Source organism: Penicillium waksmanii, assembly GCF_028829765.1.
Source record: "Penicillium waksmanii strain IBT 27052 chromosome Unknown utg000005l:1.0-5232799.0:1.0-5237142.0, whole genome shotgun sequence".
Classification (NCBI taxonomy): Eukaryota; Fungi; Ascomycota; class Eurotiomycetes; order Eurotiales; family Aspergillaceae; genus Penicillium; species Penicillium waksmanii.
In genome coordinates, this window is record NW_026643252.1 from 2,084,082 (window position 1) to 2,103,888 (window position 19,807).

A 19,807-nucleotide genomic window follows, 5' to 3' on the forward strand; every position below is an offset into this window, starting at 1 on the left:
GCGAAAGCCATAACAGTATACTGAAGTATATTCTTGGTAGACTATTGCTGTTCTGTTGCGCCGGGCTGGCAAAGTTGAACATACATGGGCGATTCGTTTCCGACAATGCCTCTCTAATTTTCAACCCGACTCGAGAGGAAGCATCGGTTGAATACAACACTCAGTTTCAGGGTGAATTTGACTTCGAGCGGTCGGAGTGTCGCATGTTACCCAGCTATGCCAGAGAGTATGTGAATAACTGCAGGTGTCGGTTGAGACTGGCCGATATTGAGTGCTGACTGTAATACATATGCCAAAAAAAGCACCTGCAGGTCTGCAGGGTGATTTAGACATGGATTTCAGTTGGTGGTAATAGCACGCTGCGTATCTGCCAGGGCCTAGGTCGCGTGTGACACTGATGGCGTCCCATTATGGGTAAAAATAGTGGTGCTGGAAGACACCACACAGAGAACTGTTTGATCAAGCATTCTCCTTGCCGGTATCGTCTTTCTTGTCGCCATTGGAATCGAACCCCAGGGCGTCGAGCTGTCGCACAAGCTCCTGGATCTTAATGACTTTCTCCAGCTGCTCGGGGAGCAGGGCTTCACCTTGGCTCTTCTTCTCCTTTAGGTCGCGGGCTTGACGGAGCTTCTTCTTCAAGTTGCGAGCTTTCTTTTCCTTATCGGCCTCAATGTCGACGGGGTCCTGAACAGGCTGTTCTTCCTTCTTTGGGGCGGGGACACGCCAGTTCTCGGACTCGGCGCCCTTTTTCTCGGTGGGACTGTTCGACTCCTCGTTCTCTTTGGTTTTACGCTTGGCTTCCCTGCGCTTGGCGTTCTTGTTGCTAGCAGCGGTCTGAGCGGTCTTGTCGTCCTCGCTGCTCACACTTTCGGCCCCCGGTACCCCACCTCTTCCACGAGTTTTCCATGCGGCGGCAGCACGATTCTTGTAGAGCTCCACATCCTCGGGGGGCTTATATCCCGGCTTTACTTTTATCTCACGGCGTTTTGAGCCGTCTGCTCGAAGCGAGGAAGGAATGTAGCGTTGGCCAGTTGTAGCGTCGGTGGTGATACCAGAGTTGGTAGACATGGTGCGAGGGCGAAGCGGTGGAGGGAAAGAGATGAGAGTGAGAGGGGGAGGGGGAGAGATCGGAAAAAAAAAGACGAAAATATGGTGGTAAATGATTGAATGCACCAACCTGAGTAGAGGCCTGTAAATTACCCCCGACAGAGCAATTGCCGAGAGTCCTGGAATGGAATTCGAGAATATCAAAAAAAACAAAGCAAGCACAACTGCGGCTTCGAGTGAACGGATGGCCGGAGGCACGCGGTGAATGGCCAATCAGCGAGCCGGGAATTCCCGCTGCTTTTCGTCCTCAGCGAATTCAGCCAACTTCAACCTCTTCAATCCCTCCGTTCGACTCCCCACCTCGTTGTCTGCACCACTCCTTCACAATGGCCGGCGTAAGTCTTTCTCGAGCCCTCGATTACAGTTTTGTCCTTGCGGTTTGAAGTTTCTGACCTAACTTGTTGTCGCGCGCATCACAGATCTCCAACATTATCTACCAGCATGTCTCCCACCCCCGACCCCCGACCCCATAGTCGCGGTCGCAGACGCAGTCGCAATCACCCTCGCCTTTCTCCTCTCTAACTGTCGTCTAGGTCCATCATTCGTAAGAATGCGGTCTTCCTGACCACCATCTTCGCTGGTGCCTTCGCCTTCGAGCTGTGCGTTACATCCAACCGACCCACCCCCCCTTCCATATTATACAACAACTTCTAACCAAACTTCTGCACAACAGCTCCTTCGACACCTTCTCCAACAAGGTTTGGGATTCCTGGAACGCCGGTGTATGTGTTTCCGCTCTTCTTTTCCCGAATACCTCGGTCGACCCGATATCCCGGATCGCCCGATTTCTGTACGAATATCTTGCTAACCCCATGTTCAGCGCCAATGGAAGGACATCAAGCCCCGTTACCTGGTCCAGGCCGAGGAGGAGGATGATGATTAAATCCGCCCACGATCAAATGAGGTTAATTCCTGCGGTCTATATAGGTAGACTGTTAGGGGGGGAAGAAGTGATGGAAAAGCGAATGGGGAATTCAATTGCCGCAGCCTTGTGATTTTATACTTATTCCAGCTGCGGGCTTGTACGCGATAGACGGAAATCTGTATTTGACTTGACTTATTTTCTGGAGTACCGTGCCCTTTTTGCCCCAGTTTCCAGTTTCGAAAGTGAAAAGTGGTGGCTGCATTGCATGTATTGTAGGCCCGTAGCGTGAGCGGCTGCGGTGACCGCGCTGTGGCGTTGGGGCAGCAGCGAGACCGCTCCGCCGATGTCATAGGTAAAAATGCCAGTGCTCCATCCTTCATATCCCTCCTTCTCTTCTCTGCCCTGAGAGCACCACTTTTTTCTCATCCCTCCCAACTCGATCTTTACCTATAACTTGTCGTCTCTATTATTTGACGAGGCGATTGCTTAGTGGCAAGGTTGATCGTGCTTCGCGACCTCATCGGCCCACATCTCGCCTGTATTTCCTCCTCCTTCCACCCCCCACTACGATCGTCCAGTCTCGCAGACTGTAGAGACAACCATTTGACCTCACCTGACACTGCGCTCATTCTTAGGACCTGTTTACTTATAACGGAGATTTTCTTTTCAACTGGTTCGAGTATCCTGGACGATTTCGATACGCTCGGTACTCCCGATTCAGACTACCTCCCGCCTCACGGGCCAACGGCTCTCGACCTTCACACCTGTGACAGACGAGCGGCAGGTCCTCTCGATTTCTGCTCGACTCTCTAAGCCATGCACATGCTTGCAGAGTGTGAGAGGATCCTCGGCGATGGCCTGTTACGACTGCCACAGCAGCACGGTTACCGATATGGTCCGCAGGCCGAGAGGGATTTGCTAGAGCTTCTTTTTCGGTCGCTCGTGGGACACAATGAAGAACTCATACACCACCTTTTTCCTGATGGTGCCCCAACAGGTTCCTGGAAACTGGCCGAATCTCAAGGTGCTCGCGAAGGAGCAGAGTATAGCGAGGCCGCGCGGGGCAAGCGATGCGGTCATATTTTCCGTGCTGGCGAGGCTACCTACCGTTGCTTGACCTGCGCCTCGGACGATACCTGCGTACTGTGTAGCCGATGCTTCGATTCGTCCGACCACACCGGTCATCAATATCAAATTTCCCTATCTTCGGGGAACTGCGGTTGCTGTGATTGCGGTGACGACGAGGCTTGGCGATTACCGCTCTGTTGCGCAATTCATACGGATAATGGCGACGACGAGGAGAAGGAGCGCAGAAAGATCGAGCTTCCATCCGAACTCCTGTCCTCGATTCGGTTGACTATATCCCGCGTGTTGGATTACTTCTGTGATGTCATTTCATGCTCCCCGGAGCAATTGCGTCTGCCGAAAACCGTGGAAGGAATCAAGGCAGATGAAGAAGCGTCGCGGTTGCGTCCGAACTGGTATGGTGCCGGTGACCTAGAAGAGGAAGAGCCTGAGTTTGCTCTATTACTATGGAACGATGAAAAACATACCATTCGTGATGTCTCCAACCAGGTCACGCGGGCATGCCGTGAACGCGAGAGCTTCGGTATCGCCCGCGCCCATGAGACGAATGACATTGGCCGTAGTGTCATCAAGTACTCGAAGGATCTGCAAAAGCTACTCGACGTGTCGCGCGTTATAGAACAGATAAAGGTTACGGTTACGGTGCGCTCTTCTCGAGACACATTCCGTGAACAAATGTGTGGAACTATAGTTGAATGGCTCGCCGATATTGCTGGCTGCAGCATTCTAGAGGACAACGAAATCTTCCGACAGGCTATTTGCGAAGAGCTCCTCACTCCATGGCGGAAGGGAAGTGGCGGTTATAATGAAGATATTGGCATGAAGGGTATCGATGACCATGAGATTGCGGAGCATGCTCGACGCCGCCCTGTCCTACTTTCATTGCCAAACCACGGACAAATCGTGGTGCAGGTTAATGAAGCTGTGGATGAAGGTATCGATGAAGATGAAGATGACGAGAATGGTCCGGACGAAGATGACGAGGACTATGTGGAAGCCCATGATGATGCAGATGACGAGGATGATGATATGGAGCTTACCCTCGCCCACCTTCAGGATCCTGGAGATGATGATGGAGATATGGATATGGACGGAACTGTCATTGACGAAGAAGAGCTGGCTCTCGCAGAGCGAATTCTGGCCGACCTAGCCCGTGGTGGACGAGCACCTCTTCGCGCGGCAACCCAAGAGCCGGAAGAGACACCGGAGCAGCAAAACCCCCCTGAAGAGGAACCAGGAGCTGATGCGGGGAGTCAACCGTCCAACCCCAACAGCTATGTCCCTATCCCGCGAACACCTTCACACGTGGTTAGGCCTAAACCCGGAGGGACAGAAAGCCACTGGCAAGTTCAGCCTCCAACACATGCTCCTGGGGAGAAGATTGCTCCTTATGAAGATTTGTGGCAACGCACCCGTCTGGATTGGCTCGTGCTTTATGATCTGAGGTTGTGGAAGAAAACTAGGACTGATCTTCGCGACCTCTACATCAGCACAGTTGTCAATGTGCCGCAGTTCAAGCGCATTATGGGTCTTCGCCTGTCTGCACTCTATACAGCGCTGGCTCAGCTTTATCTCATTGCAGACAGAGAGCCGGACCACTCCATTGTGAACCTTTCGCTACAACTTTTGACCACCCCGTCTATCACGGAGGAAATCGTCCTCCGCGGGAACTTCCTCACCAAAGTCATGTCTATTCTGTACACCTTCTTGACAACCAGACAGGTTGAAGAACCTCACGCTGTCAACCCCAATGCAACTTTGGCGTTTGATGCCGGCTCGGTCACAAACAGACGTCTCTATCATTTCTTCCTCGATCTCCGCTACCTCCTCCAGTCCGAATATGTACAGCATCGTGTTCGCACGGAGGAGCAATACCTCCCCCAATTCCTCGATCTCGTCAAACTTTCACAGGGTATTTGTCCCAATGTGCGTGCGGTGGGCGAACATGTGGAGTATGAAACCGATGCCTGGATCAGCGCCTCCATTCTCATGCGCGAAATCAACCGCCTCTGTCAACAGTTCTGCGAAGCTTTCCGGAGCCCTGAGATTGACAATGGAGAGAATTTGCTACGCGCAATTAAGACGACTACCGTCACTGCGGTCCTACACTCAGCTGGTGTTGAGCGCAAGCGCTTCGACCAAGCAGAAATCAAAGACGAGGTCCGATTCAAAACGTTGCAGCCATTTGACTTCGAGGTCGGCGTGTCCGGCCAAATTCCCTGCCACCGGGTCGTCGAATTTGTTGTCGAGAAGGGATCTATTAGTTTCCACCACGCAATTCACTACACCCTGTCGTGGCTGATTGAGTGCGGTCGGGGAATTAGCAGTGACGTGATGCGTCGCACTATCTTTGAAGCTGCAGAGACCGCCAGGGAACATCTTCATGCTGCAAAGATTGCCAACAATCAGCCCATCGACGATAGTCTCCTCGCTCTTGGACCGGAGGATCTTCTTTTGATCATGATTGACTACCCGCTCAGAGTGTGTGCTTGGCTTGCACAAATGAAGGCCGGTATGTGGGTTCGCAACGGTCTCAGCCTTCGACACCAGATGTCCCAGTATCGCGGTGTTTCATCTCGCAACTTCGCCTATTATCGGGACATATTCCTTCTCCAAACCGCGCTGGTCACCTGTGACCCCAGCAGAGTCCTTGCCTCCATCGCGCATCGATTCGGAATTGTTGACTGGATGTTCCGCAATTACGTTCCCCGACCTGGTTACGAGGATTCCCAGATTATTGACGTTGCCGAGGAGTTTGTTCATCTCCTGGTTATCCTCTTGACCGATCGAACTTCTGTCTCTGCAATTGATGACAACGTCCACATGACAAAGGAAACAATCAGTCGCGACATTGCCCACGTCTTGTGCTTCAAGCCTTTGTCGTTCTCCGATCTCTCTACTCGTCTGAACGATAAGTTACAAGACTCGGATATGTTCCAGGGTGTGCTAGAAGAAGTCACTCATTTCCACTTCCCCGAGGGAGTTAATGACTCTGGCAAGTTCGAACTGAAAAAGGAGTATTTGGATTTAGTAGACCCTTATAGTACCCACTTCTCAAAGAACCAGCGTGACGAAGCGGAAAATATTTATAAGGAGTGGATGGCTAAGAAGACTGGCAAGAATGCGTCCGACATTGTGTTTGAGCCGAAGCTTCGACCCATCAGCTCTGGTGTTTTCTCTGATCTTCCTCGATTCACCGGAACTATGTTGTTTGCGCAGATTGTGCACCAATGCCTAGAGTATGTGCTTGTGTCCCAACAAAGCACACCTTCCATCCCGCCGACACGCGTGGAAACCTTCCTCCAAGTTTTGTTGCATCTGATCCTTGCATCAGTCCTCGAGGATGACCCTCGGGATGGTGACATGGAGACCGAACAAGGTAAATCGTTCAACCTCCATGCTCTCACCAAGACTAGAGAGATTGCCGCTGGCCGTTTGACCATTGTGGGTCTTCTGGAGAAGATCTCTGTCACGGGCGAATTTGCTTCGTGTGGTCCCAAGATCCGTCATATCCTCAAGCGACTGTGGCAAAAGCAACCACGAACCTATGCGGCTGCAACGGCCTCCCTCAAATTCCCCTTTGATCGCATAGATACAAATTCCCCAGCCATCGACGTCGACAATGAAAAGGAAGCTAAGAGGAGGCATGCTGCTGAGAGAAATGCAAAGGTTATGGCCCAGTTCCAACAGCAACAGCAAAGTTTCTTGGAGAAGCAAGGCGATATCGATTGGGGCGAAGAGGACTTCAGCGACCTTGAGTCTGATGAGGCTTCCCATGAAACCAAGACTTGGAAATACCCCAGCGGTACATGTCTCTTGTGCCAGGAAAGGTGCCAAGAAGAAACTGCCGATTCGCGACTCTACGGTACCTTCGCAATGATTCAAGACAGTACAATTCTGCGACAGACCGATATCAGGGATGCAGACAGGATCCGTGAAGCCCTCAAAACTCCTTCCAGCCTTGACAGGTCTGCCGAAGACATTCGTCCCTTTGGTGTTGCCGGCGAAAATCGGACCGAGATACGCCGTCTTGATTCGGCCGGTGGTACTGTAATTAGTAAAAAGGTGGGATTGAGCAAAGGCTTCAACCCTCGAAATACCTTGCGAGGACCTGTGACTACCGGATGTGGTCATATTATGCATTTCTCGTGCTTTGATGCCTACAACAACGCGACGCAACGACGTCAAAACCAACAAATCGCCCGCCAACATCCTGAAAACATTGTGCTGAAGGAATTCGTTTGCCCCTTGTGCAAGGCTCTCGGCAATGCATTCCTTCCGATCGTCTGGAAAGGCAAAGAAGAATCTTACCCTGGCGCTCTAAACACTTCCTCATCCTTTGATGAACTGATGAACACTGGGCTGAAGGCGGCCCTTAACCAGTCTCAGAACTATCCTGTTCTCATGACTGAGAAGGAAAAGGCATACCAACAGCCCTACTCTGAATTGTTTAAGGATTATCTATCGAGAACATTGGTCACTCCACTCTCTTCGAAGATATCACAGCTGTTGTCTTCGCCTGTTTTGTCGGGCGGTGTGTCGGGTTATCTGCAATCAACTCGGTCGACTATGCCAGGTCTGTTCCCAGGTACTGAGGACATGTCGCCGTCAAGTCCGCTGCAACAGGCTGTGACCCCTGCTGATGGGCCAATCTTTGAACTCATGAAGATTGTCAGGAGACTCAAGAGTACCATTCAAATGAACCACGTCAACTCCATCTTCAGCAGTACTCCCGAAAACATCAATTCGGATGAATTGGCTCACACAGACTCTTTGATTCGCAGCTTTGGATTGAGTATTGCGGCTGTTGAAATCGCCCAGCGAGGTGTTCAGGCGGATCCCGGGTCGACTCTGCTGGAGACGATTCCTCCTTTGACACTGACTCATTTGCGTGTCCTATCGGAGACCGCACTGACATATGCTGCTGTCGCATGTGTCTCTAGCAACCCGCAAAAGAGTCGTCCGAGCAATGAGTTCCAGGAACTGCACCGGCAAAAGATCTGCCAGCTGCTTGTTGGACACCCTTGTCTTAGTGGGACTCCACTTCTCAACGATGTTAGGAACATCGAACCCCTGCTGGCCATGGATACATTTGTCTTCTTGGCTGAAAGCTCTATCTGCCTGCTTCCAGTTCTTCACATCGACGTTCGTCATCTTATCCAGATGTGCTATGTGGCCGAGATCGTGAAGGTCGCCGTCACTTTCATTTTGTGGCCTCTGGGTCTGAAGGAGGAGCTCTCTAAGCATGGTGAAGACGATCTGCCTGGTGCAAATGTCTCCGGCGAGGGCTATGCAGTTACCAAGCATTTCTTCGATTCTATTGTGGCAGAGCTCAAGGCAAACTCCGTTGGGCGCGCTGAGGGATCATCCTTCCCCGCTGAGAGTGGATACGTCAAGGATGGTGAAGAGTCAGCGACTCCCAACATCATCATTGCACTCCGACGCCTCGTTTCTAATTACGCTCTCACCTTCCTGCGCAAGTCCGTTATCTTGCTTCACGTCCGGCATGGTGTCGATTTCCCCAATACCGGCTTCAACGACATGGATGCGCCAGAGCTGGATCGACTCACGAAGGCTCTGCATTTGCCTACCCTGGACGAAATCTTGATGTCCATCAACCCCGCGCGGACCAGCAACAACCTCTTTGATACAGTGATCTCGGGCTGGATCTTCCACTGGAACGCATCTCGCTCGGGTATCAGATTCGAAGATCACCGTCTCTGGCCTAGTCTCCCCCACCCCGCCATCTTTGAGCTTGTTGGTCTGCCTGAACATTTCGACAGCCTCATCGAGGAGGCAAACCGTCGCCGCTGCCCCAACTCAAAGAAGGAGCTTAGCGACCCGAGCATCTGTCTTTTCTGTGGAGACATCTTCTGCTCGCAGGCAGTATGCTGCATGCACAACAAGCTGGGTGGTTGCAATCAGCATGTCCAGAAGTAAATTCTTATTCCCTCACTAGATCTCCATGTATCAGACCACTAACATACTATCTCCCGAATCACAGGTGTGGCAAGAATATCGGTCTCTTTATCAATATCCGAAAGTGCACAGTTCTCTACCTCCACAACCAAAACGGATCCTGGCACACTGCCCCATACCTGGATCGTCACGGCGAGGTTGACCCCGGCCTCCGCCGCAACCGCCAGCTAATCCTCAATCAGAAGCGATACGACAAGCTTCTTCGCGATGTATGGCTTTCGCACGGTGTTCCCGCGACTATCAGTCGTAAGCTGGAATCAGAGATTAACAATGGTGGATGGGAAACGATTTAACGAAGTCCATAAAAGCGGTGACTAGATCATGGTTTCTCTTTTGATCTAGTAGTATTATATATCTGCTGGCGAACTGGGGTTGTGTTTTTTCTCTCTCATTCCAAGGGATTATTCAGTGTGCTTTATTCCGTCTGGGTGCCTACAAGGTTGAAAGACCTCGGGACTCATCTCGTTATTACTACAGTATTTGTAGCTAGTGATAGTATGCTCCTGCGAGTACCTCCAGGGCTAGTACCATTCATGTACACTGTTTCCTCAAGATTACTTGTATTAATCGAATCTCATCCATACTACCCTTGAGAACTTGAACATCACCTGGGCATGATCTCCGGGTTCTAACTTGGAACCTTCCAAGTTGGAAGGTTTATAATTCTTTATGATACTTCCCTCGGCGCGATGTCCGAGCAAGGATTATGAACTCCGAGATAAACTGTTACTAACTAGGGTATGTACTGCATTTAAATAGCGAACAAGAGTTCCCCAGGCCCAAGCCTGAAATTCATAGGAATTTCATGAAGAGACCAGCGCATGTTCTACCTAATCAATCTTTCTTCCGTCCTTCGAGGACTGACATCACATCCGATACGCTATTCTTGTCGCCCTTCTTCTTCTTAGGCCCACGCTTGCGCTTTTTTGCACCTCCCCTTTCCTGGCCGTCACCATCATCGTCAAAGTCGAGGAGAGGCACATCCTCTTCTTCGCCATCCTCGTTTCGACTTCCACCGAATCCCATATCCATATCTGCCGCATCCATCGCGTCTCGTCGCCGAGCTTCCTCGAGGAATTTCTTTTGTCGGAGAGCGGACTCGCCGGATTCGCCAGAGTCTTCTGCTGAAGGTGATGTTTGTCGAAGAGCAGCTGCTCGTTTCAGAGCAGCCATGATTGTGGGGTCTTTCATGAGAGGGTTGGACCTGTCTTCTGGTTCTTCTTCCATAACAGCATCGGATGTGCTGGTACTGAAATAATTTCGTTTAGCGGGTTGCTTCTCGTCTTCGAGACGTTTCCCGTCTTCTGTTAAATCCTTTCCGTCTGGCTTTTTTCCGTGCTTCACTTTGGTTTCGCCTTCTTCATCTGATGACGAGTCATCGTCGTCTTCGATCCCGGCAAGAGGATCGTAGTCCGCACCAACACCTGCGAAGATATCGTCGTCGTCGTCATCCGGAGTAGCTTTGGCGGCAGCTTTGGCGGCAATTTCGGCAGGCACCTCCATCCCCCAGGGCTTAGCATCCTCGGACTTTGAAGGTTCAGAAGAAGGTGCCGTTTCGCCGGGCTTGTCAATCCAGCGCACCTTACGCTTGGTATTGCCTTGCGCATCGGTAATAACTAGGACCTCCCGGCGCCTACCATTCTCTGCAACCTCCACAAATCGCTTCTTCTCTGGCTTGTCATCCCCAAGCTTCTTGAACCGGGAGCCCAACGTAGACTCTGGCGGTGGACGCGGTGCGGCTCGACTAGCCTTAAGTTCTTTCAGGATCTCGTCGCGAGTCTTCTTGCGCGGCGGGGGAGGCGCCATAGTGCCTTTCTTCTTCTCCTTTTGTTCCTTTGGAGCAGCCGTAGTCTGTTCCAGTCCCTTTTCTTCCATTAACCGCTCGAACTCCTCTTCAGCCATCTCAGCAGAGAGGGGTTCTTCCCGCGGTTCTGGCTCCGGTTTCTCAGCTGTCTGAGATATGTCCTCGCCAGCTTTGACTCGCTTGAGAAGCGTCCAGTCCAGACCCTTAATCATATGTGTGCTCCCGACATCACCGCCAACGCCGAGCTCCGTACAGAGCTTGTCGAAAGTCGCTTGGTCGATTTGGCCTAGTTTGACCATTTCCTCCAGCGCTTTGACGCGCTTTTGGAGATCATCTGGGTTCTCGTCTTCGGCATTGCGCTGTTGTGCGCGATCTTGATATCCTTCTGGCAGCTTGCTTCCCTTTGGCGCGGCGGAGGACTTGAATCGCTTGCTTGGTCGGTCGTCGGTTTCGCGGCGTTGCTCGGCGAGTTGGCGCGCAAAGTCTACACCAGTCACGGAGCGTCTGGTAGTGCATCAACCTGTTAGTTCACAATATACCAATTCGGTTCTCGGGAGGTGACGTACGGGGTCATGGGGATGCTGGAGCGCATTCGCGAACCCAGGAGCCCACCGGGGGTTGCGCTGCCGGGAGCTGCATTGCGAGCTGGGGTGCTGGACTTTTCGGCTGAACTTGAGGATGATTTCCCCGCCAGCATCCGACGGAACTGCTCATTATTCATTATTGCGATGTTGGACTCGCTCAGAGCCTAGAGTTGAGTATGGAGGGACCTCGGGGGAGGTCGAATTTGAAAGGGCTTGGCGGGCGATAAGAACGGTTATCACAGCGGCCCGCAGGGTAGCCCCGGGTCCAAGGGCAGTTACACGGTATACGATACGAGTAGATCGAGTTACTATCGTTTAGATACTCCATTATTTACGTTCAGTTGCATGAAATTTTATGTGGGTCATGTTTAAAATATCATTGATATCAACAGATTTTTGCGGGCCAGCCATATAAACCTGATCAACCTAACTACTACACTACTATAGAGCTGGGCCCGTGCGTCTAGCACTGAGGTGAGACGGGCCATCATCTGTAGTTGCCCGCTTCACTCACTCTTTCGAACTATACCATATGGGCATACATCGGCCGGCCTGGCCATCTGCTCTACCCATTCATTTCTCCTTTAGATGCAACACATTTTCAGCACTGAGCCAACCAGTCATGGCCGAGGCCAAGCGTGACGCCTCCCGGTCCAACCCCCAACCTCGGAATCAACGTCCAAAGAAGAAGCCGCCTCTAACACATTTCCTGTGCCTGCCTCTCGTGAATGAGGCCTCTCTCCCCCAGCTTGAGGCATCTGTCGCCACATTCAAAGCAGATTATCCGCCTGTGCCGGTGGCAGAATTGCCTCACAGCCAAGATCCCGCGGTTCAGCAAGACATCTCGCGTCCGCTCATCCCCCATGGCGCCCTGCGTCCACTGGGAACTCTTCACCTGACTCTAGGTGTTATGAGCCTTGCAAAAAAGGATCGTCTCAGTGAGGCTTTGACGTTTTTCCGCTCCTTGGACCTACGCGCTCTGATGCGCGAGGCGGAGCGCGTGGCTGGTGACTTGCGGGCCACGAAATTATCCTCAAAGGATCTCCGTGGCGTGAACACGCCTTCTGAATCTTGCCCTGCGACCTTCAGTCATTCAAATAAATTCATGATCTCCCTCGAGTCCCTTCATGCCTTGCCACGTCCTAAGACGGCGACGGTCCTACATGCTTCTCCCGTTGACCCCACTGGTCGCCTATATCCATTCTGCATTATGCTGCGGGATAAATTCATCGAAGCCGGATTTATTGTAGGAGAGGGTGAAAAGCAGTCAGACACGAAGAACACTGCCTCGAATAAAGATGCCCAGCCTTCCTCTACCTGTCCAGATCTGGCGGCTGAGGACATTGTTTCACATAAACAAGAGGAACGTCGCGAGGGACACCCCATAGTGACACGAGAACCGAAATTGGATCCATATGCGACTGCACTCGCACGCAAGCCAAAACCTCGACCCCTATTACTACATGCTACGCTAGTTAACACAATCTATGTCCGCGGCCGGCCGAAAGCAAGACGCGGAGATGGTCCAAACCACAAGGGTGGACCTAAGCGCATCGAATTCGACGCTAGACATCTGCTAGCCAGGTATCGCGATTACTATATCGATGAAGCTCGGGCAATGCCTCGCAACTTTTCGGACCTTATCCACCATGACGAAAATGCCAGGGGTTCTGCAGGCCAGATCCCGTTTATTTGGGCGGACAAGATCCCCGTCGATTCGATCTGTATCTGTGAGATGGGCGCTAAGAAGCTCGATCTTGATGATGCTGCCATGGCAGATCCAGCGAGTGCCCTGTGGAGTGCGCGGCTAGGAGAGAAGTACACTGTCGTTGCGCAGCGGAGTATTGGCTCAACAGGAGCGTCTAGTAGGCCGATCAGCCAGGGGAGTGTTGACGGGGGTGTCAAGTTGCGTTGATATTGGCTCTCCATGCTTTACACGATGAGAATATCCATGTTATAGTCGGCTTCATTTCTATTATTCATGCTCTTAGGCGACTTGCAATATAATTGAAGACAATACACCTCAAGCCCGCTTGAGGTGGTGGAAATGGTATAATGCCCAAACAAACCAAGGCTACGGGCGCTTCTCTTCCAAAGGTTGTTAGCCTTCACGAGAGAAGAAAGACCTCATCCTTCTGCAATTGATAAAATGCAGACAAAGATGAGTTGGCTCTGAATAGCAGAGGCATCATTATCTCACACGGCTCATTATAGTCTCCATGCCACGCTCAACAGACATCTCAGCCGCCTTGGCCTTGACAGCACTGAGCATACTGCGCTCAAAGTCATCGCGGTCACGCAGCACCGCCTCCACCCATGACAACTGGAGATCCCAATACTCGAGTTTGAAAGACTCGTAAACATCGACAATGGGCTGGCCCTTCTCGGTCTCGAGCAAGCGAACCAACCAGTTGACAAGTCGCCACTTTTGCTTGATCGTGGCTTCGAAAGAATCTTCGTATTTCTGGAAGAAGGCAAAGACTGTAAGGACGTCGTCCTTGAATTTCTCCGTGAAGGGATCGACAAAGCGGCGGAACTTGACGCCCCGGTTGCGAACCGAAGACAGATACCGCACTAGCAATTCATCTGAAAGTTCCTCGACCAAGATGTCCACCAATGAAGGATGCAGTACTGGCGAGTAATCGGCCATGTAATCATCAAAAGTAGAGGTGATACGCTTGATCGCGTACTCACCGTACCATTTCGCAGTGAACAGCTCCGGGATAACAGTAGGAAGATCCACGTTAAACACGATGTCGACAAATTGTGACAGACAATGTGTACTCAGATCGACGTAGCCATCACGCAGGGCATCCAGCTCGGAGCCGGCGCGCGTTGCCATGTACTTTGGTGTCACCAACGGCTCGATGTCGCGCTTGAACCTGGTCAAGTATCCCATCTGGCCAGTTTCTTCGTTGTCATCGATACAGGCAATCTGGTCATTGGCCACGCCGACTAGCCAGTCCTGAAGTATTTGAACGCCCTCTGGCTGGTCATTACTGGGGGCCTTATTCTTGGCGCACTCCTCGTCGAGCAATGCCTGCCACGCGCTCTGTCGAGCCTTTAGCGCCCGGAACATGGCATCGATGACACCTTCAACCACATCTGCTCGCTCAGAGGCCCCTGCAGCCACAACCTGCTCGTGCAGCATGCGCCACATATCTCCAATGGTTTTCGTACGGAAGTACCCATCGGAGTTGTTCTCCAATGCGTCTGGTTGTCGCTCGATGAGCCCCTTCTTTTCAGTGTCGAAGATACGTTCCATCCATTCTTCCACGGCGCTGATTATGACACTCTGCCATTGGCGGACCAATTCTGGCTCACGATCATCCAGTAAATTAGGTTGGAGGTCAGTTGGGGCCCAGCCAAGCTTCTTCATCTTCTTGTAGTATTTCTCGCTCCAGTGGATGATCTTCAACAAGTTGTCCGCAGGAACCTCAGGGTCGTCAATCATCCCAACAAGGAAATCATGCATCATTCGGTGATAGATATCGGTATATGTCTTGTAGATCTTCCACTTCTTAGGAACAAGGCTCTGCATGCCTTTTTGCACCGTGAAGAGGTCGTTGAAGTACCAACGGAAACTCTTCTCAAGGTGGTCAGGATCACCTAAGAATTCTTCCTTTGTGTTTTCGAATTGATTTTGGGCGTAGAATTCGACCGCTTGCAAGAACTTCTCTTTGTAGCCCCGAACAGTCTTGGGGCCGATGTTCATAGATTTGAAGCGGCTCGCGAGGTCTTTGTGATCCTTTTGAGCCTCTTGCAAAGCACGTACAGTATCATCGTTCTTCTCTTCGTTAAGCACAACGACGGCCAGCCGAACGACCATGCTCTTATTATCTTCTTGCACCAACGGGATAATATTCATGCACGCGGTACCCAGATGATCATCGAACCAATCAATAACCGAGTCCAATCCTTGGAAGTATTCTGTCAGAGTCTCCTCGCCGCTGTTGTCCTGCGCCTTGCGAATCTGATCCATTGCCTCATCACGGAAATCTCGTAGACGAGAGATCTGCATATGCGCCTTGAGCAGGTTTGGTTGATTCTCCAGATCATCGTCATCCTCCCTTAAAAGGTCCTCCACTTCCTGGATATCCGCATTGAAATTCTCCAGTCCCTTTTTCATCATCAATGTAGCGTCGAACTGCCGTTGAATGCTAGCCAGCTTATCGATTTGTGCGAAATCCTCCACGCTATCCTGTGATTCTGCGCATAGCTTGTCGATGCCTTGAAGCTCATCTTTGGTCTTCGAGACTTGTCTTTGTCCCTCAGTCAAAATACCAATACTCCGCTGCACGGCTTCGAGCTGATCGCGAAGGCCCTCCCGAAGTCGAGAGTCGACAGCGGCCTTCTTTCGCTGATATTCGGCCTTCAGTCCACCGATCTTGTCCAGGTCTTCCGGGTGGCGCAGGAGATCCTCCAGCTGAGGCATGACGACCGTGCCATCGGTGTTGCCGCCGTTCTGCGCCATGATGACGGTGGCCTTAGCGGCGAAGGGCGGACGGTTGTGGTTGTATTCGCGATCGGATTCGGTCTTTTAAAGCACCTCGAGCTGTTGGAAATCAGTCGGCCTTGAAACGACAGTTACAGATAGTGCACTCAAAAAGGGTTGTCAAGGAGTAGGTGTTCAATGGGGGGGAATGGCGGGTTCCCCCATGTATTTCCGTCCCCTCGGGTCCCAAAGTAGTTGCGGAGCTGCCAGCCCACGGCAGAAATGCTGATCCACGTGATACACCGCCCTTGATTTTGCGGCCCGCGCATCTGCGGATCTCGCGATTGTCAACGACAGACCATCCTCGCTCTCTGGGTAGACTCATACCGCAAGATTGAGTCCTTCACCAGTCAATTACTCCTCATTTGAACACCTTCCTGCCGTCCATCGGCCATTTTCGAAGCAGAGATCAATTGCATTTCTCCGCGAAACCTTTCGAACATCCGACACATTCAACAGCACTCCTCGGACGCATTTCCCGCATACCAACATCCTCCTATTCGTCATTTCCCTCAAAATACCTTCAAAATGAGCTTCTTCCGTGTCACCCTTCTCCGTTCCGCTATCGGTCTTCCTCGTCGCTCAACAGATGTCCTCAAGGCCCTCGGCTTGAAAAAGCGTATGGCCACCGTCTTCCACGCCGTCTCTCCGTCTGTGGCGGGTCAAATCATGAAAGTTAAGGAGCTTGTTTCTGTGGAGGAAGTCGATCGCCGCCTGACGAAGCAGGAAGTGCATTTGCAGCGCAAGCCCGATCCTGGCTACTATGTTGAGAAGAGGGCTGAGCAGGAACGAAGCGAAATCAATGCACAGTAAGATGGGACGCATCTCGATTCAGCCAAGCATGATGTCTTGATAATCATGGCTGCGATTGATATTTCCTTTTTCCCTCTGCCATTGCTGATGTGGTTTGGATACCTGGACCACGAGGGAGGTGGTCTTTTCTTCTGTTCTATTACCTTTCTTTTTTCTGTCAAACTTTTGCATGGAGCGGGCTTTTTTCATGTCATGTACTCTACGTCCACTTATCGCGCTTACTGTACTATACCGGACACTATTTCAATATACTCAGAAGAAACAAAATATGTGCAATTTGAATTATGGATAAGTGATAAAAAGCGCCGGCCGTTTTCGCGTGCGCTGAGAAGGCTTCCTAAAAATACCGCAAACGCCGCTGTGCCAACAAGTGCAAGCCATTTTTTGCTAACAAGAGAGCTTGCAAGCAAGGAAATCAAGGCCAGGAGCGAGGATTCGTTGATGATATACAGTAGACGAGTCCTTAAACGTGTTTAGGCTTTATAGAGGGTGTCGAGGAAGCCCTCGGCCAGACGGCTGACAATGCTCTTGTCAGGGATGCTGCCGGCAACCCCGTAAAGAGCAGAGGTATCACCACGCTTCAGGATATAGCTCTTGCCTTGGCGACGGCGCTCTTCGGCTTTCTCAAGCTCCTTATCAATGACAGTGACCAAATCAGTGGTGAGGGCATCAACGGCCTTGGCAGTAGGAAGGGTGAAGGCACAATGCAAAGCCGCGGGGGACTGGAGCGCATTAAGGTGCCAGCCCTTGGAAGAAAGATCGTCGGCAATATCATAGATGTCGATGGCTCCGTTCTTGCTTCGGAAGGCGACAACACTGACCATGGGATTTCCTACAACCTCCATATGAAGCGAAATCACGGGGTGTCCGCGCACGGCGGACTCAAATTTGCGAGCAGCATTGATAATCTCAGTGCAGCTGTTGATATAGCCGGCTTCACCAACGTTCATCAGACTAGCCCAGCAGCCTGCGATCAAGGCACCAGGACGAGATCCAGCCACAGAGGGGGAGGCGTAGACACCACCAGACCAATCCGGGTAGATGAAGTACTGGTAGCTGCGGTAGGCCTTGCTGCGATAGAGCAGAACCGAGTTACCCTTGGGGGCGAATCCATATTTATGAGTGTCAACGCTGATGCTAGTCACGCCAGGTTGACGGAAGTCGAAACCGCCTTCTTCCTCGTAAGGAGAGGGGAAGCCGGCCTTCTTGAGAAGTGCGACAACGAAAGATCCCAGACAACAATCAACATGAAGGGGAATTTTGTATTTGGTAGCAAGGCGAGACAGGGCAGGAATATCATCGACAATGCCGTGGGGGAAGTTGGGAGCCGATCCAACAAGAAGAACGGTGTTGGGATTGATCAGACGACGGACTGCGTGGACATCGACCTTAAACTCGGGTTCAGGGCAGGGGACACGGTGCAGTTTGATCTTGAAATAATCGCAGGCCTTGATGAAAGCCGCGTGTGCTGTATCGGGAATGATCCTATGGCGAATGAGCAACTGCGCGTTTACATCCACTTCAAAGACAAAATCGAGACTCACATTTCGGGCTCGGTCACACCTCGCTCATAAAAGGCCTTTTGCCGGGCTCCCAAACAGGCCATGATAATAGACTCAGTGCCGCCACTGGTGGTGACACCGGCACCATCAGCAGGTCCATTGAATAAGTTGAGAACCTGCATACAACATTAGTTGATCCGTTCGGCTAATATTAAAACTTTGAACGGATAAGATGCGTACCATCGCAACGACTTCAGCTTCCATCTTTCGGACTCCCGGGAAGACATCCGGATGGATCGGGTTTGCGACACCGAACTGGCCAAAAGCCTCGGCTTGAAGCTTCAGTAGATCCTCACCACCATGATACACCGCACCACTGACACGGCCATCCTCCCAGCGCGTGTGCTCAAGACCGGACAACTTGTTGAGCTCCTCCCGGATCTTATCTGCCGACCAACCTTCCAAGGGGAGAGTCAGGTAGCGGTTCACATCTGGTCCACTCTGCACGAGCTTAGACTCGAGGTTGGTGATGGCAGTGGAAACCTGTTTGTCGACCTGGCCGCGCACGCCGGGGGTGCGGAGGAAGATGGAGTAGCAGAACAGACGGATGGCGACGTAGACATTGCGGATACTTCCGAAGAGGCCGTAGCCGCGGAGCGAGTAGAAGGTTTTGCGCGTATATCGGAAGATGAACAGAATAAAGACGATATTTCGTAGGCTGTTTGATTCCAGATAATGTCAGATCAAGATCAAAGAGAATGTTCGGCCGCGGGAACGAAGGCACGTTCGAGGCCACTTACAGGTCCAGGTTCACGGCGGACAGATGGGCACTGGACGCCCGGCCATAGCCCAGCAGCTTATTCTGCAAAGCGACTGGAAGTGCCGCGGAACTCATTGTATCCCTAACGATAAGAAGAGAGACAATAAGGATATGTTGGAGAGGGACCTGGGGAGAGCGGAGAGCGTAGAGCGGAACAGGACGTTAAGTAAGGTCCGTTCCCCGTCCCGTCGTGGCGCAACATCCTGCCGAGGTTCTACCACATGACGAGCACTAACAAGTAAACAGGTTAGTAGTACTTTCAGTGTCTCACTATAAGTATAGTACCCTCATTAAAAGGTGGCTTCGGTTAAACTTGATGCCCTTATTCTCTTTTCCCCCTTGCAAGAAGATCTTCGCTATTCAATTGTTACAAATAAGTACTAGTATGATATCATGGCCAACCGAACAACATAAGTTCTATCGTATCTCAGCGCCTAAATATCACAATCCCTCTAGATTCGGTGGCCAATTTTACTTGCATTAACTGCCATATATAATCGGTCACGGCGGTATTAAAGCATAAAAACGAACAAAGTAATGAAACAACGTATGAATTGCCATAGAGGCTGCTGCGCTTATGTACAAGATAGAGAGGAACTCTCCGCAAACACCACCCCCATCAATTCCTTTTTCGGGTCCCAGCAGAATCCAAAGGAAAACACTTTTATCGAAACCAGTAGAAAAAGAAAGTCTTAAAAAAAAAAAAAAAGGAGAACACATAAAAGAAAAGTCCCAAACATAAATCACATCAA

The 19,807-nt window shown here is 51.4% G+C and overlaps 8 protein-coding genes across 8 annotated transcripts; 4 read left to right on the forward strand and 4 right to left on the reverse strand.

Moving 5' to 3' along the window:
- Nucleotides 1-459: 459 nt before the first annotated feature.
- Nucleotides 460-1,068, reverse strand: N7481_005678 (putative RNA binding protein Pym; the record flags this gene model as incomplete). The annotated part of the gene is made up of 1 exon (XM_057264897.1): nucleotides 460-1,068. One exon carries the CDS (start codon nucleotides 1,066-1,068, stop codon nucleotides 460-462), a length of 609 nt encoding a protein of 202 aa, XP_057122617.1.
- Nucleotides 1,069-1,433: 365 nt separating this feature from the next.
- N7481_005679 (cytochrome b-c1 complex subunit 9) lies at nucleotides 1,434-1,990 on the forward strand (the record flags this gene model as incomplete). Its single annotated transcript, XM_057264898.1, has 5 exons — nucleotides 1,434-1,442; nucleotides 1,527-1,546; nucleotides 1,641-1,706; nucleotides 1,781-1,829; nucleotides 1,928-1,990. 5 exons carry the CDS (start codon nucleotides 1,434-1,436, stop codon nucleotides 1,988-1,990), a joined length of 207 nt encoding a protein of 68 aa, XP_057122618.1.
- A 798-nt stretch (nucleotides 1,991-2,788) lies between these two features.
- On the forward strand, nucleotides 2,789-9,330 carry N7481_005680 (putative ubiquitin-protein ligase E3 component (UBR1); the record flags this gene model as incomplete). The annotated part of the gene is made up of 2 exons (XM_057264899.1): nucleotides 2,789-8,994; nucleotides 9,063-9,330. The coding sequence occupies 2 exons, from the start codon at nucleotides 2,789-2,791 to the stop codon at nucleotides 9,328-9,330; spliced, it is 6,474 nt and encodes a 2,157-aa protein (XP_057122619.1).
- Nucleotides 9,331-9,871: 541 nt separating this feature from the next.
- N7481_005681 (uncharacterized protein) lies at nucleotides 9,872-11,562 on the reverse strand (the record flags this gene model as incomplete). The annotated part of the gene is made up of 2 exons (XM_057264900.1): nucleotides 9,872-11,345; nucleotides 11,408-11,562. 2 exons carry the CDS (start codon nucleotides 11,560-11,562, stop codon nucleotides 9,872-9,874), a joined length of 1,629 nt encoding a protein of 542 aa, XP_057122620.1.
- Nucleotides 11,563-12,047: 485 nt separating this feature from the next.
- N7481_005682 (uncharacterized protein) lies at nucleotides 12,048-13,340 on the forward strand (the record flags this gene model as incomplete). The annotated part of the gene is made up of 1 exon (XM_057264901.1): nucleotides 12,048-13,340. One exon carries the CDS (start codon nucleotides 12,048-12,050, stop codon nucleotides 13,338-13,340), a length of 1,293 nt encoding a protein of 430 aa, XP_057122621.1.
- Nucleotides 13,341-13,616: 276 nt separating this feature from the next.
- On the reverse strand, nucleotides 13,617-15,899 carry N7481_005683 (SNARE-binding exocyst subunit SEC6; the record flags this gene model as incomplete). The annotated part of the gene is made up of 1 exon (XM_057264902.1): nucleotides 13,617-15,899. The coding sequence occupies one exon, from the start codon at nucleotides 15,897-15,899 to the stop codon at nucleotides 13,617-13,619; it is 2,283 nt and encodes a 760-aa protein (XP_057122622.1).
- A 549-nt stretch (nucleotides 15,900-16,448) lies between these two features.
- N7481_005684 (mitochondrial 54S ribosomal protein uL30m) lies at nucleotides 16,449-16,733 on the forward strand (the record flags this gene model as incomplete). Its single annotated transcript, XM_057264903.1, has 1 exon — nucleotides 16,449-16,733. One exon carries the CDS (start codon nucleotides 16,449-16,451, stop codon nucleotides 16,731-16,733), a length of 285 nt encoding a protein of 94 aa, XP_057122623.1.
- Nucleotides 16,734-17,206: 473 nt separating this feature from the next.
- On the reverse strand, nucleotides 17,207-19,130 carry N7481_005685 (sphinganine-1-phosphate aldolase DPL1; the record flags this gene model as incomplete). The annotated part of the gene is made up of 4 exons (XM_057264904.1): nucleotides 17,207-18,218; nucleotides 18,278-18,411; nucleotides 18,476-18,953; nucleotides 19,036-19,130. 4 exons carry the CDS (start codon nucleotides 19,128-19,130, stop codon nucleotides 17,207-17,209), a joined length of 1,719 nt encoding a protein of 572 aa, XP_057122624.1.
- Between the last annotated feature and the right edge of the window lie 677 nt (nucleotides 19,131-19,807).